General features: G+C 36.6%; 1 protein-coding gene across 2 annotated transcripts in view; it reads left to right on the plus strand.

The window, feature by feature from the left end:
• Positions 1 to 26,417, plus strand: part of ZC3H11A (zinc finger CCCH-type containing 11A) — a 67,492-nt gene that overhangs the window by 32,725 nt on the left and 8,350 nt on the right. Inside the window, exons 4-12 of one of the 2 annotated variants that reach the window (XM_077157475.1) lie at positions 1,742 to 1,865; positions 3,662 to 3,868; positions 3,982 to 4,098; positions 4,264 to 4,344; positions 5,615 to 5,725; positions 6,455 to 6,490; positions 6,659 to 6,721; positions 8,509 to 8,607; positions 9,946 to 10,014. In XM_077157475.1, coding sequence (XP_077013590.1) covers positions 1,742 to 1,865; positions 3,662 to 3,868; positions 3,982 to 4,098; positions 4,264 to 4,344; positions 5,615 to 5,725; positions 6,455 to 6,490; positions 6,659 to 6,721; positions 8,509 to 8,607; positions 9,946 to 10,014 — 907 coding nt within the window. The remainder of the gene's footprint in view (positions 1 to 1,741; positions 1,866 to 3,661; positions 3,869 to 3,981; positions 4,099 to 4,263; positions 4,345 to 5,614; positions 5,726 to 6,454; positions 6,491 to 6,658; positions 6,722 to 8,508; positions 8,608 to 9,945; positions 10,015 to 26,417) is intronic. The other variant, XM_077157476.1, reaches the window with a different exon arrangement.

The following is a 26,417-nucleotide window of genomic DNA, read 5'->3' on the forward strand; positions in this document are numbered from 1 at the left end:
AAATATCCTGCTTCACTGTTTCAGCCTGCTCTGCAGTAGATTGGTAACAATAAGTAGGCGTTACACTATGTGCATAGGCATTACTCTGCTCCCTCTGTTTTAGGTCCAGGGACTTTAAAAGGGAGCAAATGCTGGCTCCACATCAGGGCCGGGGGTGGCGGGGGTGGTGGTAGAGAGGGAGAGTGGCCAACATGGGCACTGAAAGTTTCTACTGGTTTTTTAAAGCTGTGTTTTCTTGATTTGGCATACCCACTTGCTGCAAACCTTTTAACTGTTTTCTGGACTTCTGAGGAAGATGACACTACCAGTTTTCCAAAGATTCCTGCAGCATTGTACATGCCGTCTTGGTTGATCAGAAATTCCTCCCATTTATATTGTACATTTAGCAGGCCACAGTGGCATAGCAGGCAGAATTCTTGCCTGCTGTGCTTTAGACACAGGTTTGATTGCCAGTGCCTGCCCATGTAAAAAAACAAAAAAAAGCTTATTAGGTGGGCCATGGTGGCTCAGTGGCAGAGTTCTCACCTGCCATGCTGGAGACCCGGGTTCGATTCCTGGGGCCTGCCCATGTTTTAAAAAAAAGTATAATGTATGTTTAAAAAAATAGTTTTTGCCAAATTGCTTTTCAGAGATTTTGAACTACTTGGCATTTCCAGTAACAGGGCAAGACTACATGATTCTTCTACATTCCCACCAGTGTAATGTATTATTAAGTTATCAGACTCTCAATGTAATAGATTTGATCTTTGCCCTTTTTCATACATTTAAGGGTCATTTTATAATGGTTTTAGTTTTTCTGTTTCTTGCCTCCTTATTTTAAAGTTTTTAGTTAATGCTGCTGTTCTTTCCTGAATTTTAAACCTTAGACCATATACTGTTATAATAGATCCAATATAATGCTATTTATTAACCAAAAGTTACTTTTCAAAAATGCCTATTAGATTTTTTAAAAATTGAGCTATATACGTTTGAAAATAAGTATATAGAGAAGTACACAAATCATAATTGGACAGCTTCAAGAATGTTTACAAAGTTGAGTCATACAGGATGCACTGTTTTGTTTCTGGCTTCTTTCTTTGAACACTTTCTATGTGGGTTTTTTTTTGAGAACTAAGGTTATGTATTTCTGGTGGACACGTAGCTCAATCCAGATGTTTATCCCTAGGTATGCAGATTTTCTTCTTTTTCTTGTTTTCCGTCATAAGAGAAAAGTTGTTTGGAAAGGATAAATGCTGTCCTTTGTGTGTTACTTTGAGAAGTCACTAATAGGAAAATTTTTCTCGAAGCCTTGAACTCTCAATTTCAAATAAAAACTGCTGTTTTTCATGTGCATTATTTCATTTAATCCAAATAAGAAACTGATTAGATAACTTACTATTATGTTGAGTAAAGTGAGGCTTAGACACATTATTTGTCCAAGGTTACATGGCCAATAAATAACATAATAGAGATTCACACTACTGTATTATCTTGCTTCCCTAAATTAATCATAGGCATTTAGTGCCTCCATGATGAGGGCAAGGATGAATGGACAGCAAGCTACTACTCCCCTGCTGCCTTCATCTCTCCATCATGTCTAATATATATCGCTTTCAGAAACCCTCTTCCTCATTGCAGAATCTTCTCACATGCTTTGGGTTTGTGAACCTTAAAGCACACTTTGTCCAAAAAGCAAATTTACCCAATTAATAAATGTCTCACTTCATTTTTTATTTGAAAAGTGTGTTTTTCCCTCCTACAGAAAAAACGCAGTGAGATTCCTTGTTATTGGGAAAATCAGCCAGTGGGATGTCAAAAATTAAATTGTGCTTTCCATCACAACAGAGGACGTTATGTTGATGGCCTCTTCCTACCTCCAAGCAAAAGTAAGATCCATTTTTACTTTTAAAAGAATAGGTGATTGCATATGTAGAATGGTATGATTTCTAAATGTTGGGTTAATTTCTTTTTTTCCGTTAATTAATAAAAAAAAGGGGGGGGGGGAGAGGGAAATGAGACAAAGTGTCAATGGCTGAGAGATTCCAAACAGAGTCCAGAGGTTATCCTGGAGGTTATTCTTATGCATCAAGTAGATATCATCTTGTTATTCAAGATGTAATGGAGAGGCTGGAGGGAACTGCCTGAAAATGTAGAGCTGTGTTCCAGTAGCCATGTTTCTTGAGGATGATTGAACAATGATACAGCTGTAACAATGTGACTGTGTGATTGTGAAAACCTTGTGTCTGATGCTCCTTTTATCTACCTTGTCAACAGACAAGTGGAATATATGGAATAAAAATAAATAATAGGGGGAAGAAATGTTAAAATAAATTCAGTTTGAAATGCTAGTGATCAATGAAGGCAAGGGGTAAGGGGTATGATAGGTATAATCTTTTTTTTTTCTTTCCTGTGTTCGTTTCATTTCTTTTTCTATTGTCTTTTTGTTTCTTTTTCTGAATTAATGCAAATGTTCTAAGAAATGATGAATATGCAACTAGGTGATGATATTGTGAATTACCGATTATATATGTTTCATTTTGTTTCTTATTTTTTTAATTAATAAATAAATTAAAAAAAAAAAGAATAGGTACTATTTAATGAACACTGTACACTCTTACAGAGCACTTTATATGCATTCTCTTTTTCAGTCTGAGAGTGGTAATATTTCTAGTTTACAGATAAAGGAACTAAACTTTATTAAGGTTAAATGAATTATACATGTTCATACAGACAATAAATGGGAAAACCATAATTAAAACTTTATTTTCCCAAAAACCATACTGCCTCACAAATGTTTCTTGGCATGACAGCTTAGATTACTTTGGCATATTTCATTTCCCATTTTCTTATCTGACACATTAAGTCTTTCAAAAGAAACCTGCTTCTCTAGGCCAAAATGGTCTCCAAATCTGGTCTTTGCCTGTTTTCATGCTCATTCATTTACATACTTTCTGTAGTCAACTTTATACTACAACTGCACAGTTGAATAGTGGAGACAGAGACCTTATGCCCTGCAGAGCCTAAAATATTTAGTATATGGCTCTTTAAATAAAAAGACTTGCCAGCCCTGCTCTAGTCCATAATCTAAAATAGGACTTACACTTAACAAAAGCTAGTATTTTTTTGTGATACAAATTGTAAATAAATGCTAATGGGGTCAAGAGAGGGAATGGCCTGATCCTGTAACATTAAGCTGTGTAGACTTCAAATTATTTCCAAAACTCCCTTTAAAGAATTTCCTCATATAATTGTTAGCCATTTAAAAATGAAATCTTTTATGTGATTAAAAACATCTACAGCTTTTCATCTCTGAGAAAAAAAAAGGGCTTCTTTCTGGTTTGATTTAATTGTTATCTACTATATCTTAAAAGTGCCTCTTTGCTGAACAGAAAACCTAGAACTTGAATATTAAATATCGAGAATCTGCAGCACTGACCATGTGGCTAGCCTCCTGTTCAATCTATCAATAGTTGTTTTGAGTATGTTTATGTATAAGGAAGAGTTATTGGCTATAAGGCATATTTTCCCCCTGTGGAAGTTTAGAATCTAATTGGGAGAATTAGGTAAAAAGACATAAATGCTCAGAAGGAAAAATATACGCAACTTATCTAGGAGGATAGGGAATTTTAATGAATTAGAATTATATCTTCTATTTTTAACTTACTCCTGATTTTGTGTTTAGCTGTGTTGCCCACTGTGCCTGAGTCACCAGAAGAAGAAGTGAAGGCTAGTTGCCAGCTCACAGTTCAACAGAACAAATTGTCTGTCCAGTCTAATCCCTCCCCCCAGCTGCGGAGTGTTATGAAAGTAGAAAGTTCGGAAAATGTTCCTAGCCCCACACATCCACCAGTTGTAATCAATGCTGCAGATGATGATGAAGATGATGATGGTAAGTTTTAGCTCTCTCTTGAAGGCAAAGGCCACTTAGTGAATTGGACAGATCAGGATTAACGCTTTAGCCCTGTTTTTTATTGTAAATTTACCTTAAATGTTGATATTTAGATCAATTTTCTGAGGAAGGTGATGAAATGAAAATACCTACCTTACAACCAACTCCCGAACTTCATAATGGATTAAGAGTGGCTTCTGCACGGAAACCTGGGGTCAATTTAAAGCAAGGTAAGAGGAGGCCATTGGTGCTGGCCCTGCTCATAAATCGTACACACTATTGAATATATCCAAATTATTTTAACTGCCTTTGGAATAAAGTTCACCATTATTATCTTTCTTTTCCCTTTCCGTATGCTGCCCCTTCCTCATGTGGTTGCTATTTGGGTTTCTCAGGTGAATGTTTGAATTTTGGAATAAAAACACTTGAGGAAATCAAATCAAAGAAAATGAAGGAAAAATCCAAGAAGCAAAGTGGTAAGTCATTAGGAGTTTTGACATGAATGTATGTTTGAGAGAAAGACAGTTCTGGAAGCAGCAGCCAAAATAAACAAAATAGATTTGTTTTTCCTCTTTTTTTTTTTTGTATAGTGTAACATATATACAAAGCAAAGGAATAAAAAAGCAATTGTTTTCAAAGCACTCTTCAACAAGTAGTTATAGGACAGATCCCAGAGTTTGTCATGGGCTACCATATCATCCTTTCAGATTTTTTTTCCTTCTCGCTGCTCTAAAATATAGGAGGCTGGAAGGCTTAAATATTTTTTTATTATCACGATTGGCTTTTTTTCGTGAAAAATAACATATATACAAAAAAGCAATAAATTTCAAAGCACAGCACCACAATTAGTTGTAGAACAGATTTCAGAGTTTGACATGGGTTAGGTTTTCACTTCTAGCTGCTCCAAAATACTGAAAACTAAAAGAGATCAGTTTAATGATTCAGCATTCGTATTCATTTGTTAACTCCTATCTTCACTGTATAAACTCCATTATCACCTCTTATCTTTCCATCTCTCTCTTTAGGAAGCAAATAGATTTTTATTTCTGTCTTGTTTAAAATAAAACACAGACTTCAAGTCGTGGGTCCTTTTAGAATTCATTGCACCTGTGTTTCAGTCCCTACTGCTTAAAGAGCTAGGCATATGTAATAAAGAATTTGAAGGAACCTGTTTATCTTGAGAAATAGAACTCTGAAGACTAGCACATAAGAACCATATTAAGAGAGGGAAAACTTCATTTTATAGTAGAAGAGTATTTCCTCAAGGGCTCCCAGAACTTTCTTCTGGAGTTTGCCTTGGTCTGGTTGACCTATACTTCAAACTCTAAAAATTGTAGATGTAGTATGAAATGAATTTAGAAACAATGGTAGGTTCTACGAACCCTCTTATTGTACCTTTTTTCTAAAGGATTCTTGGCTTTATGTTCTGCAGGTGATTAAATTGAGATAGAAAAGGTGGACTTGACATAGCTGACATCAAGTTTACTTCTGAAGTTAATTTTGCAGTATTTAAACAACAGTTTGTATATTATTTTCAGTTTGTGCCCAGGGCCAATAAGAAATAGGGTGTCTTGTCTCCTTGCCCCACCACCCTGTGTCACTAGGCAGTAGAAATACTGCTTATTTTTTATGGTCACTGGACAGTTTATATTGGACTCTACTGGAACAAAAACAAGATTTCTTGTCATGTGATAGCTTTGCTGTTTTCCGTAAATAATTTGCTGTTCTTTGATGTGCTTTATTCAGAAGGTGCTTCTGGAGTTTCCAGCCTTTTGCTCCAACCTGAACCCATTCCAGGTCCTGAAAAAGAGAATGTCCGGACTGTGGTGAGGACAGTAACTCTGTCCAGCAAACAAGGTGAGGTATAGTTAGGTCTTAGAATTGTCAAGCTACTACATTTATAAAACCAAACAAAATCCTTGGAGATTTCTACCTGTAATGGATTTGCAGATAGATTTTTTAGCGTGTTGATCAGATACAAGAATGAAAGAAATGTCAGTGCATTTGTCTCTTTGCTATTTAAAAGGTTGAAATTCTTATTCAAGCAGCCCTTGCGTTTTAATATATATTTAACTTTTACATTTCCCATCTATTTGTATTCATTCACCAAATTTATTGACTTCCCATTGTGGGTAAAGAACTGTAGTAAATCCCTTGAGTTAATGAAAAATGCAAAAATTTTTACCCTTAATAGTTTTAATCTTAGTAAGGAATGTGACACAAATAACTCTAGTATGCAGATACATTTAAATGTTTTTGCAAACATCAAAGAATCAGAAGAAAGAGATCTTCTTGCTGGGCTGATCAAGGAAAGTTAAATAGTAGAGAAAGCATTGGAAGATTTCATTTAACATATCAGAGTGCACTAGGAAAGAATGCTTGGACTCAAGTTGGTTAGAATACAGTGTGTCATCCTTGACTACTGTAAATAATGAGGACTGTGTTGTTTCTTCGCTTTGGGCTGTGCATTTGGCTGTTTATTAATAAATAATTTTTATTAATAAAATTAATTTTATTTTTTTTTATTAATGCAAGAGTCTTACATCCTTAGGACTGAGATTTGTTTTTTTTTTTTTGCATGGACAGGCACCGGGAATCGAACCCGGGTTTCCAGTTCGGCAGGTGAGAATTCTTGCCACTCAGCCACCATTGCACTGCCCTGAGATTTGATTTTTAAGAGACTTTCTGGATGGGCTCATAGTAATATCAGAATATATTTTGTTCTCATTAGTTATTACTTAATAGAGAAGTATTGGCTAATGTGGAGAAATTCTCTTTTTCCCATTTCAGGAGAAGAACCTTTGGTTAGATTGAGTCTCACAGAGAGACTGGGGAAACGAAAATTTTCAGTAGGTGAGATGTTTTGTACATATCCTTTTCTTTTTGCTTGTTTGTGCATGAACATGGTAACTTCTCCGAAATTCTCCTCATGCAAATCTGTTCTCAACATTAGTTTGTCAGTCCCTCTGTATTCTTGACTAAGCACTTATTAAGCTTCATCGTTTTTTGAAAATGTGTTCATACCCTTTTCTTTGAAGTTGTAGGTATTCAATTGTTAGTTTAATTAGATTACGGACAACTTTTTAATAGGCAATAGGTTTTTTTTTTTAATGCCTCTGTTTCTTTGGACAAATTGAAGTTTGAGTGTTTTAGAGGGAAGAAAGAATCCAGTTAAAACATAATTTGGATCCCTGGATTTATTGGCCCTGTTTTATATTTAGGAAAGTACTTTACCATCTTATTACTGAATGTTTATATACTTAACTTTATTGTGTCAGTTTCAAAAGAAGTATTTTGAAAATCTTTTCTGACCTCGGGGTTTCTTCGTACTCGTTTGAAGTGTACTTGCAAAAATGAAACCTATCTTTATCTTAGATGCTACGTTCACTGCTTGATAAACTGTTCTGAACTTATATTTCAAGTTTTCAGACAGTCAAAAAATGTTGACTGTCTTTGACAACATTATGCAGTTATTGACTTTTGTAATAAACTTATAAAAAACTTTTAATGATTAAACTATGCCTATGAATGAAATGTAGGTATCTATAAAAGTGCCTTATATAAATTTTCATTTAATTCTCAGTGGCCATGAGAAAATTGAGTCGCAATTCCTGGCATTTAATGAATAGCCAGTAAATATCTTGTGCCTTGAATTCAGACTTGGAAAGGTTTAAGTAACTTGCTCCAAGTTCTATTCACTTGAACATATTATAGATTATCTGGCCATTTCCAAACAGAGAGTTTAGAAAATATAGAATTGAGCAATCTTTAGAAATCTCTTCTGTGTTTCACAAAACAACCTTACCAGATCTTTTATAAGTTCTAGATTTTAAAAACAGTGTTTGATTATCTCAGCGTGTATTTAGAGCACAAGCCATGCCACAGCTCCAAAAATTGAGACTTCCAGGTTTGATAAAACTGATCTAGAAAGTTTAATTTTAAAAAGTATACAAGAATAAAGCTATGTTGATGTCAGCGTACATGTAAAGTTTGTGGATCAGGTTAAAATTAAAAACTTGAATATCTCTTCCATCAAACAAGTGGAAAAACAGTTTTTAAAAATTTGTGACATTTAAACAACTTGAATCAAACAGTATAATACGATAAACCTGGATTTAGGTCTTGGCTCCATCAATAACTAGACAGGAACGTGAATAAATTATGAAATCTCTGAAAGAAACCCTAGGTTTCTTATCTTAAATTGAAGAGAGAGGCTGTTTGGCCTTTAGAGTCTTCATATCACAAGAAGACTTAGGATTTTGGAATTCTTTTTCTGTCCTCCTAATCATCTCAGATGCTTTTAACATGAATTTACCTAGAATTCGGCAATTGGCCAGTTAAAATTTTTTTGTACATGAAGATTTTTCACATATTCCTAATTCTGAACTTCAACCAGAGTTTATGATTCTTCATTTTTAGTTTTAGTAGATCATTTGGTAAATGCTGATTTGTGCATTCAAATCTTTTGTCCCTTACTCTTCTTTCTGGAATATTTTTATTCCTTCTCTGACATTGAGTTCTAAGGAAGCTAGTTAAAGTAGATATCATATAAATACAGAATTATTTTATATTGTCTGTTTTTGCTTGTATTTCTTGACCTTGCTGAAGATTGAACTCTTAACCTAGTACTCCATTTGTAGGTGGTGAAAGTGAGCCTCCATTAAAGCGTAGCCTTGCACAGAGGCTAGGAAAGAAAGTTGAAGCTTCAGAAACTAACACTGACAAAACACTAAAGAAAGGTACCTTTTTTCTGACAGATGTGTGTGTGTGTGTGTGTTTGTGTGTACACATCACAACAGTTGTTTAATGTAATGTTAACAGATATGGTCTGTAATTCTTTTATTCAGGTAAATTGTATTATCTTCTTCTAGTGTCTGTTTTATTGTTCTTTCAGTAAACATGGGTTGCTTACTCTGCTAGATTCTAGCTATATCCCATTGAACAAAATAAACACCACACCCCTCAGGAGTTTTCAGTGTCATGAGAGAAGGAAATAATTATAAATATTTTGATAAATTCTGTCATTGAAGTAGTACACAATGCTATGGGAGCTCATAGGAAGCATACCTAATCTTGCCACCTGTCAGAGGAAGTGATGATAAAGCTTAAACTTGAAACAGGAGTTAGGAAATAACCAGATGAAGTTTGATGACCAGGGGTTGTGTTGCAGGCATAGAGAACAACATGTGCAAAGGCTCAGAGATGAGAAAGCATGATGTGTTCAAGGATCTGAGTATGGCTCAAATATAGAATTATAGTCAAGAATTAGGATCAGTTGGAGAGGAAAGAAGAGACCCGATCCTGTAGACCCTTTTAAGCCATGTTAAGAGTTTAGCAAACCATTGAGAAATTATGAACAGGGATCAACAGGTTAGATATATGCCTTTTAGAACTATCTCCCTACTTGCAATATGGAGAAAAATTAGAAGGGGATATGAGTTAGAAAGCTGACAAAATAATCCAGACAAGATAAATTAATGGCATAGATTTTGTTCTAGAAGTAGGTATAGAGAGCATGTGGACTAATCGAGAGATATTTAGGAGTTAAAATTTTTTATAGTTGAGAGAAAGGAGTCAAGGGTTGGATTTTGCAGTTAAATATTGGAGTTATTTACTTTTAAAAGAATAGATTTTTTTTCTTTCTCATTGTTTTTTAGTTTTAATTTTTGTTGAAAATAACTAGTTTAGATACTTCTTTCACTTTTCCCAAGAAGTTATGATGAGTATAGGTGTTCTTGTCTTGGGGCTTTCTGGTGTTCTCAGAGAAAACAGAGGTTACTTTTTACTTTGCAGCCAAATTCCAGTCCCCCTGCTTCCTTTCCTCATTGCCTTTCAATCATTTTGAAGATTCCCATAACTAAAGAGCATGCTTCAAAGAGATTTAGGGGGTAAAAACCTTTTGATACCAGTAAGATTTTAGAAGGTTGTACTGTAATAAAATTATTTCCCCAAAGTTGTTTTTTTTCCCCCATTAGGAGAAAAGTATAAGCTTAATTTGTGAATTTTGAAAAATGTTTTTGATATATAAAAAGTCCTCAATCCAACTTTTAGTTTTTAAAGTTCTTTCTTTTTTACAGTTCAAGTTTCTAAGTCTCTGAAGGAACGATTAGGCATGTCCGCTGATCCAAACAACGAGGAGGCAGCAGGTAGGTTATCTTAAGACCAGGCTCTGATAGTTTTTCCTTGTCATAAGAATCTTTGCTTTTCTCGAACTTACCTAGTGCAATTAGGTTAGGGCTTGTGTTTTTTGTTTTTTTGTGGGTTTTTTATTTTTTTATTTTTTTATTTTTTCAGCATTTTTAATTGATATATAAAATATATTCACATACCATGTAGTTATCCAAAGTGTACAATCAGTGGTTTACAATATCATCATATAGCTGTGCATTTATCATCACATGACTTTTTTTGTGAAATATAACATATATACGAAAAAGCAGTAAATTTCAAAACACATCACAACAATTAGTTGTAGAACAGATTTCAGAGTTAGGTATAGGTTACAATTCCACAATTTTAGGTTTTTAACTACAAGCTGCTCCAAGACACTGAAGACTAAAAGGATCATCAATTTAATGATTCAGCAATCATACTCATTTGTTAAACCCTACCTTCCCTGTAAAACTCCACCATCTCCTTTGATCGTTCTCCCACTCTTTAGGAGGATTTGGACTACGCCCATTCTAACTTTTTCATGTTGGAAGGGACTGTCGATCATATGGGATAGTGGGATGGAACTTGTTGATGTTCTAAAGAGGTTGGCCTCTCTGAGTTTCAGGACTTCTGTAGTCTGGGGACCCATCTGGAGGTTGTAGGTTTCTGGAAAGTTACCCTAGTGCCTGGAACCTTTGTATAATCTTATATATTGCCCGGGTTTTTTTTTTTTAAGTAATTGTTTATTCAAGTAGTATAAATTCCGTTTCTGAACTTACAGATAGCAAAATGGTGTTCATCACCGCATTAACTGTGAGTAATTAAAAATATCCTAAATATCTGACAAAAGGGAATCAGATTAAATTATGGTAGTTATGTGCTATCATAATTACTCTCATTAAAAATCATGTTCTGGGCGGGCCGCGGTGGCTCAGCGGGCAAGAGTGCTTGCCTGCCATGCCGGAGGACCCCGGTTCGATTCCCGGCCCCAGCCCATGTAAAAAACAAACAAACAAACAAAATATATAATAAAACAAGAAAATGTTTAAAGATGTTTCCCTTTCTTCCTCCCTTCTATCCTTCCTTCCTTCTCTCTGTCTTTCTTTAAAAAAAAAAAAAAAAAAAAAAATCATGTTCTGAGCAATAATGACATGAGAAAATACTCCTGTAAAGCGAAGGAAGGTTATAAAAGAGCATATGCCACTTTTGACCTAGACCAGGGGAGGAATCTTTTTTTAATTTTTTTTTATATGTAGTTATATTCTTAATACAGAAATTTTTTTTCAGGAAAGATATCCATATGTACAAGATGATTACAGATATATACAGATAAAAATACATGTCTAGGGAAAAACACTGCAAAAACATACTCCACAGTATTAACATTGTTTTTATTTGGGTATTGAGATTGTAGGTAATGTTAATTTTCTTCTTTATATTTGTTTTATACTGAAATTTTTAAACTTTAAAAATAGATAAAACTACATAAATATATATATGTACAGTTAAAGAATAATAAAAGGAACATCCATGTTCCCAACCATCCAACTCTTTTATATATTATTGAATCTGTTTGATGCTTTTTTGTTTAGGATTTTTTATTTTTACATCTATAGTTATTTAGATTTTGGCACCTACTTTTCATTTTCCATCCTATTGTTATGTAATCATATGTAACCTTAATACCTGGTTCAGGTATTAAGATTACACTGTCATCATGAAAAGGAGTTTGACGTCAGACCATCCTATCAGACCTTCTTCTTTCGTAGGCCATTCAAATTTATCCTCTAGAAACTTTGTTTTCTCTGTTATGTTGCGCCTTCACTGTGGTGGATCTAAACACAGACTTTTTTTATTCATTCTGCCCAGTGTTCAAGGATTTGTCCTCTGTCTTCTTTAGTTCTGGAAAATATTCCTGTAATTTCTAGTATGTCCTCCCCATCTTTCTTTCTTTCTTTCTTTCTTTCTTTTTTTTTTAACTTTTTTTATTGTATAGTATAACATATATGCAAAGCAAAGAAATAAAACAATAGTTTTCAAAGCACTCTTCAGCAAGTGGTTACAGGACAGGTCCCAGAGTTTGTCATGGGCCACCATGCAATCCTCTCATATTTTTCCTTCTAGCTGCTCCAGAATATAGGAGGCTAGAGGGCTGAAATACTTTTTTATCATCACAATTGACTTTTTTTTTTCTTTCTTTTTCCGTGAAGAATAACATACCTACAAAAAAGCTATAGCTTCCAAAGCACAGCACCACATTAGTTGTAGAACGTATTTCAGAGTTTGACATGTGTTACAATTTCACAATTTTAGCTTTTTTTTTCTAGCTACCCTAAAATACTGGAGATTAAAAGAGATACCGAATCTCTTTTAATGATTCCGAATTCATATTCATTTGTTAAGTCCTATCTTCTATGTATAATTCCACCATTACCTTTGATCTTTCTGTACCTCTCTTTGGGTGTGTTTGGGCTATGGCAATTCTAAATTTTTGATGTTGGAAGGGTCTGTCACTAATATGGGGTAGGAAGATGGAAATATCTGCTGTTCTGGAGAGGCCGGGCTAAGTTTCAGGATTTATCAGGACCCATCTGGAGGTTATAGGTTTCTGGAAAGTTATTCTAGTGCCTGGAACCCTTGTGGAATCTAATATATTGCCCTAGGTGTTCTTTAGGATTGGCTGGAATGGTCCTGGTTGGGAGTTCACTGGTTATGATAGGTAGCAAAACTAAAGGAAACTTGCATAAGAGCAACCCTCCAGAGTAGCCTCTCGACTCTATTTGAACTCTCTCTGCCACTAGTATTTTATTAATTATATTTCTTTTCCCACTTTTGGTCAGAGTGTAATTGTTGATACTATAGTGCCAGGTCTGGATTCATCCCTGGGAGTCATCTCTCATGTCGCCAGGGAGACTTTCACCCCTGGATGTCATGTCCCCGTGTAGGGGAAAGGGCAGTGATTTTATTTGCAGAGTTGGGCTTAGAAAGACTGAGGCCACATCTGAGCAACAACGGAGGTCCTCCAGAAATAACTGTTAGGCATGCCTAGGTAGTCTAAGCTTCTCCACTACCTACATAAGCTTCACAAGAGTAAGCCTGATGGTTGAGGGCATGGCGGCATGGCCTATTGATTTGGGTGTCCCTGAAGTTTGACCCAGTATCAGGGGATTCCCTGAAGGTACAGTTTAATACTTCTATATTCTTTCTCACCTCCCTCAGGGGACTTTGCCAATAATTTTTGATTATCTGCTTAATATACTCTAGATTATTTCCAGGTATTACAATAATCATACAGGATTAAAGGACCTCTTTCTTATTCTGGACTTCCTGTGTTTCAGTTGTTCAAATGTTCAAATACAGATAGGTTGAATTAGATTATGCATTATAGAAAATTTCAGTTCCAGATCAAAGAAACCTTTCTTTCATTGGTATGTGTGGTTCTAAAATACAGACACTGTTTTCCTTACCCCTGTGTTCTGAATTACTTTAACCCCAACCTGTTCGGCTTCATTCTTATCTCTAAATACCAGGTTATATGTATAAAACAGCCTCTCAAAATCCAGAAATAATAATCACCACTCCAGACTAAATGTGTGTACTCTAAAAGCTTACATATAGTCTAGGTCCCTGTTTTCTTATAAGCATTTTCTAAAGGCGAACATACCATTGCTGCTTTTTTGTTTCTGACTTATTTTGTCTCACCAAATGGCCCACGTGTTCATTCACATCGTTGCATGCCTGATGTTCCTTTTTGTAGCAGCACAACCTTCGTTCATAAGTATACACCATTGTTCACCAGTCTACTTCTCCGTCAGTGCATCCATCCACCTGCATTCATTGGGCATCATGTAGAAGACCCCAAGTCCCCATCCATCCGCATTCTCAATTTTAGATAATTTCATTGTTCCCAAGAGATGGAAAACCAGTGAACACACCCTTGCCAAATAAGAAATCTAAACCTCCTCTTAGTTCTTGTCCCTCACCCCTTTATTTCTCTGCTGTTGCTGTGGTAGTGCTGATGGTTTTCTTTTGAACATAGCTCATAACATGCGATAGCAGTTTTCCCCCTGTACCCTGGACTTAAATACTCTTTATACAAGAATCATATCTTTGAAGTAATTCTTACAAGAACTTATTCATATTTCTAGTGGGACGTGAACCCCTTTCAATCTCTTTCCTCTTCAGTATGGTAATAAACTTCCAGACCCACTAGAGGATCACCTTTGTTCCTGTCTACTCCTTTATTGGAGTTCAAACTCATTAGCTAACAGTTCCCCCATCTCTATCTTCTGTCTATCTCTAAGTCCCCTGTATTCTGTATTATTAGCCTCTGATTATACCTTTATGCTAATCATAAAAGTGGAATCATACAGTATCTATCCTTTTGTGTCTGGCTAATTTCACTCAGCGTTATGTCCTCAAGGCTCATACATCTTATCATGTGCTTCAAGACGTCATTTTGTCTTACTGCTGTATAATAATTCCATCGTATGTATATACCACATTTTGTTGATCCTTTTGTCTGTTGATGGGCATTTGGTTCGTTTCCATCTTTTGGCGATTGTGAATGACGCTGTGAACATAGAAGTGCAAATGTCTGGGTGGTTGCTTTCAGCTCTTCTGGGTTTATACCAAGTAGTGCTATTGCTGGGTCATTGGGCAGCTTGATACTTAGTTTCCTAAGGAACCACCAAACAGTCTTCCAGAGTGGCTGCACCATTATACATTCCCACCAGTAGTGCATAAGTGTCCCAATTTGTCTAACATTTATAGTTTCTTTTTGTTTAATAGCAGCCATTCTTATAGGTGAGAGGTGGTATTTCATTGTAGTTTTGATCTGTGTTTCCCTTAGAGGCAGTGAAAATGAACATCTCTTCATGTACTTTAGAGCCATCTGTATTTATTTGCTCTTTAGAAAAATGCCTGTTCATATCTTTAGCCCATTTTATGATTGGGGTGTTCTTTTCTTGTTGAGTTGTATGATTTCTTTGTATATACAGGAAATCAAACCTTTGTCTGATATGTGATTTCCAAATATTTCACCCCATTGAATTGGCTGTCTCTTCATCTTTTTGACAAAGTCTTTGAGGTGCAGAAGCATTTGAATTTGAGGAGTTCCCATTTATCTGTTTTTTCTTTTGTTGCCTATGCTTTGGGTGTAAAGTTTAGGAAGCTACCTCCTATTAGTAGGTCTTTTCTTCTAGAAGCTTTATGGTGCTAGTTCTTATATTTAGGTGTTTGATCCACTTTGAGTTAGTTTTTGTGTAGGGTATAAGGTAGGGGCCCTCTTTCATTCTTTGGCTATTGATATCCAGCTCTTCCATGCCCAATTATTGAAAAAACTATTTGGGCCCAGTTCAGAGGATTTGGGGGCCTTGTCAAAAATCACTTGACCATAGATTTGGGGTCTATTTTTGCACTCTCAGTTTGCTTCCATCGGTCAGTGCTTCTATCTTTGTACTAGTATCATGCTGTTTTGACCACTGTGGCTTTATAATAGGTTTTAAAGTCAGAGAGTGTTAGTCCTCCCACCTCATTCTTCTTTTTTAGGATGCTTTTAGCTATTCGGGGTCTCTTTCCGTTCCAGATGAATTTGTTAGTTAGCTTTTCCAAATCTTCAAAGTAGGTTGTTGGAATTATGATTGGTACTGTGTTGAATCTGTAGATTAATTTGGGGAGAACTGACATTTTAACTATATTTAGCCTTCCTCTCCATGAGCAGGGAATGTCTTTCCACCTTTGTAGATCTCCTTTGATTTCTTTTAGCAATGTTATTGTAGTTTTCTTTGTACAAGTCCTCCCTAGTTAAGTTCATTCCTAAGTATTTGATTCTTTTAGTTGCTATTTTGAAGGAAATTTTTTCCTTAACTGACTTTGCAGCTAGATCATTGCTTGTGTATTGAAATGTTACTGATTTTTGCACACTCATTATATATCCTGTCACCTTGCTGAATTTGTTGATTGGCTCAAGTAACTTTGCTGTAGATTTTTCAGGATCTTCCAAGTATAGTATCATATCATCTGCAAATAATGAGAGTTTTACTTCTTTCTTTCCAGTTTGGATACTTTTTATTTCTTTGCCCTGACTGAATGCTCTGGCTAGAACTTCTAGCACAATGTTGAATAATACTGGTGACAGTGGGCATCGTTGTCTTGTACCTGATCTTAGCGGGAAGGCTTTCAGTCTCTCTCCATTGAGTACAATGCTGGCTATTGGTTTTTCATATATTCCCTTTATCGTATTGAGGTAATTACCTTTGATTCCTATCTTTTGGAGTGTTTTTATCAGAAAAGGATCCTGAATTTTATTGAATGCCTTTTCAGCATCAATTGAGATGATCTTGTGATTTTTCCCTTTCGATTTGTTAATTGTGCTGTATTACAGTAATTGATTTTCTTGTGTTAAACCATCCTTGCATTCGTGGTAGAAACTCCACTAGGTCATGGTGTATGATTCTTTTGATGTACTGTTGGATTCGATTTGCTAATATTTTATTGAGAATTTTTGCATCTATGTTTATTAGGGAGATTGGCCTGTAGTTTTCCTTATAGTATCTTTATCCAGTTTTGGTATTGAAATGATATTAGCTTAATAAAATGAGTTTTGTAGAGTTCCTTTTTCCTCAATTTTTTGGAAGATTTTGAGCAAGATTGGTGTTAGTTCTTTCTGGAATGTTTGCTAAAGTTCCCCTGTGAAGCCATCTGGCCCTGGAGTTTTCTTTGTAGGAAGAATTTTGATGACTGATTGAATCTCTTTACTTGTGACTGGATTGTTGAGATTTTCTATTTCTTCCTAAGTCAGTGTAATTTGTTTGTATGTCTCCCGGAATTTGTCCATTTCCTCTAAGTTGTCTAGTTTGTTGGCATATAGTGTTCATAGTATCCTCTTATAATTTCTTTTATTTCTTCAGGGTCTGTGGTAATGCACCACTTCTCATTTCTGATTTTATTTGCATTGTCTCTCTTTTTTTCTTTGTTAATCTTGCTAGTGGCCCATCAATTTTATTGATTTTCTCAAAGAGCCAAATTTTGGTTTTATTGATTCTTTTGTTCTTTTCTACTCACATTTATTTATCTCTGCTTTAATCTTTGTTATTTCTCTTCTCCTGTTTGCTTCAGGGTTAGTTTGTTGTTCTTTCTAAAGTTCCTCCAAGTTTGCTGTTAAATCTTTGATTTTTGCTCTTTCCTGTTTTTTAATAATAGGCATTTAGGGCAGTAAATTTCCCTCTCATCTCAGCACAGCCTTTGCCGCATTGCATAAGTTCTGATAAGTTGTATTCTCATTTTCATTCATCTCCAGATAGCTACTGATTTCTCTAGCAATTTCTTCTTTCACCCACTGGTTGTTTAAGAGTGTGTTATTTAATCTCCATGTATTTGTGAATGTTCTTGTTCTTTGGTGGTTTTTGAGATCCAGCTTCATCCCACTTTGATCAGAGAATGTTCTTTGAATAATTTCAGTGTTTTTAAATTTATAAATACCTGTTTTGTGCCCCAGCATATGATGTATCCTGGAGAATGTTCCATTGAGCACTAGAGAAGAATGTATAACCTTGTGCTTTGGGTACAATGACCTCTATATATCTTTTAGGTCTAATTCACAAATTTCTCTATTTCCTTGTTGATCTTCTGTCTGGTTGTTCTATCTATAGAGGAGAGTGGTATATTGAAGTCTTCTACTATTGTTGAAACATCTGTCGCTCCCTTCAGTTTTGCCAGTGACCTTTGTACATGTACATGTACTTTGTACATGTACTTTGACCATGTACTTTGGGGCTCCTTGATTGGGAGCATAAACATTTATGATCGTTATATCTTCTTGGTGAATTGACCCTTTAATTGGTATGCAGTGTCCTTCTTTGTCTCTTATGATGTCTTTACATTTAAAGTCTATTTTGTCCAATATTAGTATAGCTACTCCTGCTTTCTTTTGGTTACAATTTGCGTGGAAAATCTTTTTCCATCCTTTCACTTTCAATCCATTTGTATGCTTGTGTCTAAGATGAGTCTCTTGTAAGCAGCATATAGCTGGATTATGTTTCTTAATCCATTCTGCCTATCTGTATCTTTTAATTGGTAAGTTTAGTCCATTAACGTTCTGAGTTATTACTGAAAAGGTGTTTCTTGAATCCACCATCTTATCTTTTTTATTTTATTTGTTAGATCTGTATATTCTTTTCCCTCTTTTTGTAGTCTTTCAGTTACCCTTTGTGGTACTCTTCAATTCTGTGCCTTACTCCAGACCTCCCTCTCCTGTCTCTTTTTTTTCAGCCGACAGAACTCCTTTTAGTTTTTCTTGTAGGGCTGGTCTCTTGTTGACAGACTCTTTCAAGACTTCTTTTTCTGTGTAAACTTTAATCTGGCCCTCAGTTTTGAAGGACAATTTGACTGGGTACAGAATTCTTGGCTGAAAGTCTTTCTCTTTCAGGATGTTGAATGTATCATACCACTGCCTTCTTGTTTCCAGGGTGCTAGTTAAGTAATCTGAACTTGGTCTTATGTGATTTCCCCTGTATCTAGTAGATTGTTTTTCTCTTGCCGCTTTCAGTATGTTCTGTTTCTCTTCAGCATTTAACAGACTGGTTAGTATGTGCCTTGGGAAAGACCTATTGGGATTTATTCTATTTGGAGTTCTTTGGGCTTCTTTGACTTGTATATTTATGTCCTTGATGAGGTTTGGGAAGTTTTCCCCCATTATGTCCTCAACTACTCTTCCTAGCCCTTTACTCCTCTCATCTCCTTCTGGGACACCAGTGATTTTTGTATTTGTCGCTTTGTTTTGTCTATCATTTCCTTGAGTTCCCATTCAATTTTTTTCCATCTTTTTTGCCATTTGCTATTTTGAGTCTTCAATGTCAGTAATCCTGTCTATTGCTTACTCTTTCTTCTGTCTCTTCAAGCCTGGTGTTGTGTGCCTCTAAAATGTGTTTTATTTGGTCAACAGAGTCATTAATCTCCGTGATTTCCACTGTTTTTCTATTTATTCTTTCAAATTCCTTTTTGTGCTCTTCTACTGTCTTCTTGATCTCCTTTGTCATTTGCTATCCCACTTATTTTATTAAGTAGAGTTGTATGAACATTTTTTATTAGTTTTTCTAACTTCTATGTCTCCTCTGGTGATTTAAAATGGTCATTAGGCAGGGCTATTTCTGTCTGCATGGTGATATGCTTAGTGATTTCTGCTGCCTTCGTGGTGTGTAAATATCTTGATTTACTGTGGGAGTTGCTTTCTTTCAGTTGTCTAAGGCCTTGTGTTTCCAGGTGGTTGTAGAGCAGGAAGCAGGGCACAGGGTGGGGCACTCAGTGCGGTGATTTGTTACAGGGCAGGTATAGGTGCAGGTTGGGGATATTACAGATGCTTGTGAACGTGGGCGCCCAGCGGCCAGGGAGGATGTAGCTGTGCAGGTGCACTGGTCTGGGGGGTGTGACCCTTGTGTGTGCTGGTCTAAGGCACTGGGCCCTCTGTGCACATGCATAGAGCTGTGGCAGCAGGTCGGCATTATGCCTTCATGGATTGGGGGCAGATGTGACACAGCTGCTCGGGTTGTTACTTTCTCAGAACTGGGAAGTGAGGCTGAGGGCTTTGCACGTACATGGTTCTAGGACTGCTGTAAAGTTTAGTTCCCAGAGCTGAATGACGTGATTGGGGGCCTGTTTGCATCTGTTGTCCTGGGAGTGCCGTAAACTGATGCACTGAGCTCAGGGAGGGTGAGGTGAGGTTGTACAACACTATGGGGGTGGTGTGGGGTAGCCCAGATATAGAGGTTAGTGCCTGCAAACTTTATGCCCTAACAACACTGTGCAGGGAACAAGGAAGGGAAGGAACAAGGAAGGGAAGGTAGTGCTCGGCAGGTATGTAGGAGAGGTGGGTTAGGCTGTACTTGGGGTGGGGATGTGGGGAAGGTACATGTACTGGGGCCTGGTGGGGTGGGTACACCTGGAGCATGGGGAATAGGAGTGGGTGATGGGGTTCAGGTATGTGGGGTGAGTTGTCACTTATGGGTCTGCGCTGGTAAGGGTAGCATGCCAAGGAACACGGCCTGGCTTACTTCCTAGTCCCGCGGTCCAGTACATGCATTCATGCGGGCTTTGCAACTCCGCACCAGGCTCCAGCTTTCTGCCTCTCAGTTCCTTGGCCTCTGCAACCAGGGCTGCTGCATGTGGTGCATAAAGCTGTCTCAGATTAGCTGCACTCCCGAATCACTGCCTCACTCACCCTCCTACCCCTTCTGTAACTTTTCCGTGGAGCAGGTCTAATCTTGAGCTACTCTAGTTGGCCATCTTCCCGGAAGTTGGCCATCTTCTGGAATTCCCCACCTTTCTTTTTGTTTTCTTTTTATGGGATTCTCAGCAGATGTTAGAACTTTTGAACATGTGCTCCACTTGTCTTTTGGCCTTGCCTTCATACTTTCCATCTCTGTCTTTTTTCACCTCACTTTCTGTGGCTTTATTTTCTAAATCAGGGTTTGGCAAACTTTTTCTGTAAAGGCCAGATAGTAAATATTTTAGGCTTTGCAGTCCACAATCTGATACAACTACTCAGCTCTACTGTTGTAGGGAGAAACAGCCATATGCAGTATGTAAGTGAATGAGCATAACTGCATTCCAGTAAAACTTTATTTACCTAACTAGGCAGTGACCAGATTTGGCCCACACGCTGTATATAGCTTGCTGACCCTGTTCTCAATGGCAGTTTTCAGGCCAGCCTTGCCTGCTCTGTTATCCAGTTCTTCAGCTGCATGTAATTAACACCTGTGTTATTATTTTCTGAGTACTTCTTCTGTTTTCTTTTTTCACCTTTTTTATTACCTAATTTGGCTGTTCTGGAGTTTCTCATTTGAATTATTTTTTTTTATAGTTTTTATTTTTTGTATATGTTGTGTATTTTTTTGACTTCTTAATCATTTCTTTTTATTCTGGTTCATTTTTAGTGTTTTGTTTTTTCCCTAGTTTTAAATACTTGAGCTAGGTTTCTTCTATGGTTTTAAAGGTCTTTTTCTCCAAGTAGCCCCCTCTTCTGATTGGGAGATCTGGCTGATACTTGACTAAGTGTTGAGGGTATACTAAAAGGCAGCTTGTGTGGGTTACCAGTCAGAACGCTGGGGACCCATATGATTGCCACAGTAAGAAAGGTTTTCTGTACTTGATGAATGGTACTAATTTTTCTTTTTCTGGCTTGCTTTTACTTTCTCCCCCACCTTGCCTTTTACTGTTTGGCATTTGTGCAAGAGTTTTCATGCTGTGTGTCTCTCCAGCCCCAACATCTTCATAATATTTTCCCTTCCCAGAGAGAATCACCTCTTTTTAAGGGATTTCTCAGGAAAAAATCATAACTGGCTGTTCTAGTTTGCTAGCTGCTGGAATGTAATATACCAGAAACAGATTGGCTTTTAAAAAGGGAAATTTAAAAAGTTGCTAGTTTACAGTTCTAAGGCCAAGAAAATTCAGAATTAAAACAAGTCTATAGAAATGTCCAATCTAAGGCATCCAGGGAAAGTTACCTTTGTTCAAGAAGACCGATGAAGTTCAGGGTTTCTTTCTCAAGTGGAAGGGCACATGGCGAACAGAGTTTCTCTCTCATCTGGAAAGGCACATGGTGAACATGGTTAGGGTTACTCTGTCATCTGGAAAGGCACATGGCGAACATGGCATCATCTGCTAGATTTTTCTCCTGGCTTCCTGTTTCATGAAACTTCCCAGGAGGCATTTTCCTTCTTTACCTTGAAAAGTTACTGGCTGATGGACTCTGCTTCTTGCAGCTATGTCATTCTGCTCTGCTCTCTCTCAGTCTCTTTCTCCAAAATGCTTCCTCCTTTATAGGATTGCAGTAAACTAATCAAGACCCACTCAGATGGGTGGAGACACACCTCCACCTAATCCAGCCTAACAACCGCTCTTGATTAAATCACATCTCCAGGAAGATAATCTAATTACAGTTTCAAACATGCAATACTGAATAGGGATTAGAAGAAATGGTTGCCTTTACAAAATGGGGTTAGGATTAAAACATGGCTTTTCTAGGGTACATACATCATTTCAAACCAGCACACTGGCCTAACTGTTCTATAGGTAATCCTTAAATTCTTCCAGAGCCCATTACTGCTTTGGCCTAAGTTTGGCAGTTTTCTTTGGTTCTCTTGGGAAGAACAGTGCTTATCCTACAATCCTGTCTATTCTTTTTCTATTTTTCTGTAAATTCGTATATTTGCTTTGTCTTTCAGAAATTCATCAAGATTTATGCTCTCTCAGTGGAGTGGCATTGTTTTCCATGGCTGTTGTGGGTTTATTCTATTTTTATTGTCTTCTCTGTCATTGCAATGAAATTTTGGTAAGGTAGGTAAACAGGGTCTCCAAGTCACCAGTCACACTGAATTTTCTTGGAGTGGTAATTTTGAGATCAGTCTGCTATCTTAAAATGGAAGCATTTATAATTTTTATTTAAAAACTAAGAAAATGAGTCAGTAAGTGATTGCTTCTTGTGTAACAGGTGATGTACTAAAATATTGCATGTAACCAAATAAATGCAGTCACTGTCTCATGAAGTATCTAGTGTAATCAGAAATGTAGACATAGTACTGTGTGATTTGTGCTGTGAGCATAGAAACAAACTAGATTTGAGGGTGTCAGGTTGTAAACTTGAGTTCTGAACTCTGATAAAACTAACCAGGGAGCAAAAAAAAAAAACCAATGAAACCAGTAGGGAATATTCCAACAGCATATTCAGAGGTTCAGGAAGTGAGACAGAACATGTGGATTTTTAAAGTTATGAAAGACTATTTTTTAATTTTTTCTTTAAGAACTATTATTATTCATTGATTCATTCACATACATATATATATGTGAATAGATTCTCCACATTCTTCTTGTTTATTGCACATCACTTCGTTATTTCTTTTCCTAGTGCTTTAATGATGAGGATGGTCATATATGTGCAGTGTGAATTTTAAAAACTAGTGTGGTAAAATAATGATAATATAAACATAATTTTTTAAACTTTTTTTTTATTGTATAGTATACATACAAAGCAAAGAAATAAAAAAGCAGTAGTTTTCAAAGCACTCTTCAACAAGTAGTTACATGACAGATCCCAGAGTTTGTCATGGGCTACCATACGATCCTCTCATATTTATAAAAATAATTTTAACCATTTTTATGTTTACAATTCAGTGACGTTAAGTACATTGTTAAGATTGTGTAATTTGTACTACTGTTTCCAAAGTATTTTCATCATTCCAAACAAGAACTTGTTTCCATTAAGCAATAACTTCTATTCCACAGTCCCACACCTAATGACCACTGTTCTATCTCTTTGAATTTGTATCTTCTAAGTATTTCACATAAGAGAACTCATTTTTACTTTTATTCTGACTTATATTACTTTCAAGATGTCTTCAGGGTTCATCCATGTTGTACCAGGTATCAGAACCTCATTCCTTTTTATGTCTGAATAATATTCCATTACATGTATATACCACATTTTTTTTTTTATGCATTCATCAGGACTCTTGGGCCATTTATTTATTTTTTATCACAGAATAATGCTTGAATTTAATTTAATTGTTCCAGTTTGCTAGCTGCCAGAAAGCAGTTTGCCAGAAACAGAACGGTTTCAAAAGGGGGAACTTATTAAGTCACAAGTTTACAGTTCTAAGGCCATGAAAATGTCCAAATTAAAGCAAGTCTATAAAAATGTCCAAATTAAGGCAGGCCTATCGAACTGTCCAATCTAAGGCATCCAGGGAAAGAAATCTTGGTTCAGGAAGGCCATGACATTCAGGGTTTCCCTCTCAACTGAAAAGGCACAAGGCAAACATGGCGACATCTGCTAGCTTTCTCTCTAGGCTTCTTGTTTCATGAAGCTCCTCTAGGGATGTTTTCTTTCTTCATCTCCAAAGGTCTCTGGCTTTGTGGGCTCTGTAGTTCTCATGGCTTTCAAGCTTTCTCCAAAATCCTTCCTCTTTTAAAGGATTCCAGTAAACTAATCAAGACCCACCTGCAGTGGGTGGAGTCACATCTCCATCTAATCAAAGGCTAATACCCACAGTTGGGTGGGCCACATCTCCATGAAGATAATCTAATCAAATTTCCAACCAATAGTGCTGAAGAGGGATTAAAAGAGATGGCTGCCTCTGAAAGCTAGATCAGGATTAAAACACAGCTTTTCTAAGGCACATAATCCTTTCAAACTGATATATAATCCTTTCAAACCAGCACATGCTCCTTGCACGCTCATCATGGGCACAACTGGGAAAGAGAAAGAAGGAACTACTTGAATTTCTCCTACTCTGAGGCTAGTCTCAAGCCTAGGTATCCTGGGAGGCAAATTCTGTACTTTTCTCTTCTTCCACAGCCTGTATAGTTAAGAGTACCAGGTATCACAATACACTCGTTTATTCATTATTCAACCTTTCTCCCCAGTATTCTCCCTTTAAGTCAGGTACTATCATGATAACTGGTATTCTTGAGGGCAAGGGTTTGCTAGGTAGCCCCAACATCATGTGGGGGATAAAGTAATTATCTATTCAAAAAAAATCAGGATATTTTGTGTATATCAAATCAATAAAACAACCACCACAAGTGTTATAATAAATATGGAATATCATATCTTAAAAAAACATAGCAGTAGGGGCAGGCACCCGTGGCTCAGTGGCAGAGTTTTCACTACCATGCCGGAGACCCGGATTCGATTCCTGGTGACTGCCCATGTTTTAACAACAAAAAAAAGTAGCAATGGGAACATTTCCTTTCACATATCAATGCAATTTTCCTTCACAGTGATGTTCATAATTTCATGTCCTCTCTACATGTGAGAAAAGGGAACTGGACTTTATAACCATATTTTTACTAATAAACATTCTAACTGAAACTACTGGGCTGTAGGTACTGGAAATCAGTTTTCCCACAGGATTGTCACATTATTTTTAACCCAAGGCAATGATGCTTTAGCTTACATCTCTGAAGGCTTTGTTCTCCTTTGGAATATCTCCAAGTTCCCTGGAAACACAGGTGGTTTCTTTCTTTCTTTTTTTTTTATCAAACATAACCACACACAAGCACAAACATTCTTACCACATGATCATTCCATTCTTGATACAGAATCAGTAATTCACAATATATCATATAGTTGTATATTCATCATTATGATCATTTCTTAGAACATTTGCATCAATTCAGAAAAAGAAACAAAAAGAAAACAAATTCATACATACCATACCCCTTACCCTTCCCTCTCATTGATCACTAGCATTTCAATCTACTAAATTTATTTTAACATTTGTTCTCCCTATTTATTTTTATCATTAATCCCCTTATTTATATTTAATCCATATGTTTTACTTGTCTGTCAATAAAGTAGATAAAAGGAGCATCAGACACAAGGTTTTCACAATCACATGGTCACATTGCGAAAGCTATATCATTATACAATTATCTTCAAGAAACATGGCTATTGGAACACAGCTCTACATTTTCAGGCAGTTCCCTCCAGCCTGTCCATTACACCTTAACTAAAAGGTGATATCTATATAATGCGTAATATCCTCCAGGATAACTTCTTGACTCTGAAATCTCTTAGTCATTGACACTTTATTTTGTCTCATTTCACTCTTCCCCCTTTTTGTCGAGAAGGTTTTCTCAATCCCTTGATGCTGAGTCTCAGTTCATTCTAGGATTTCTGTCGCACGTTGCCAGGAAGGTCCACACCCCTGGGAGTCATGTCCCACATAGAGAGGGGGAAGGCAGTGAGTTTGCTTGTCCTGTTGGCTGAGAGAGAGAAGCCACATCTGAACAACAAAAGAGGTTCTCTTGTGGGTGACTCCTAGGCCTAATTTTAAGGAGGCTTAGCCTATCCTTTGTAGGGTTAAGTTTCATATGAACAAACCCCAAGATTGGGGGCTCATCCTGTTGCTTTGGTTGTCCCCACTGCTTGTGAGAATATCAGAAATTCTGATATTCTGAATTCCTTGGGGAAGTTGAATTTTCCCCTTTTCTTACCATTCCTCCAAGGGGACTTCGCAAATACTTTTTTGTTCACTGTTAAATCACTCTGGGATTTATTAGGGCATCACTCAGGACAAACCTACAAAATCTCATGCCCTACTCAACGTTACAGGTGGTCTTTTGAATGTTTTTTTTTTTAATTTATCTGTTGATGTTTTTATTTTGGTTATCATGAATAATTCTGCAGTGAACATTGGTGTAGAAATATCTGTTCAAGTTCTGTTCTCAGTTCTTTGATGAATATGCCTACAAGTGGGATTGCTGTGTAATATAGTAATTGTAAACATAATTTTCTGAGAAACGACCAAACTTTTACACAGTGGCTGTACTGTTTTACATTCCCACCCATGAAGTTTCCCATTCTCCGCATCCTTGTCAATAACTGTTATCAGATACA

The sequence above is a fragment of the Tamandua tetradactyla genome, chromosome 4 (assembly GCF_023851605.1).
Source record: "Tamandua tetradactyla isolate mTamTet1 chromosome 4, mTamTet1.pri, whole genome shotgun sequence".
NCBI lineage: Eukaryota > Metazoa > Chordata > Mammalia > Pilosa > Myrmecophagidae > Tamandua > Tamandua tetradactyla.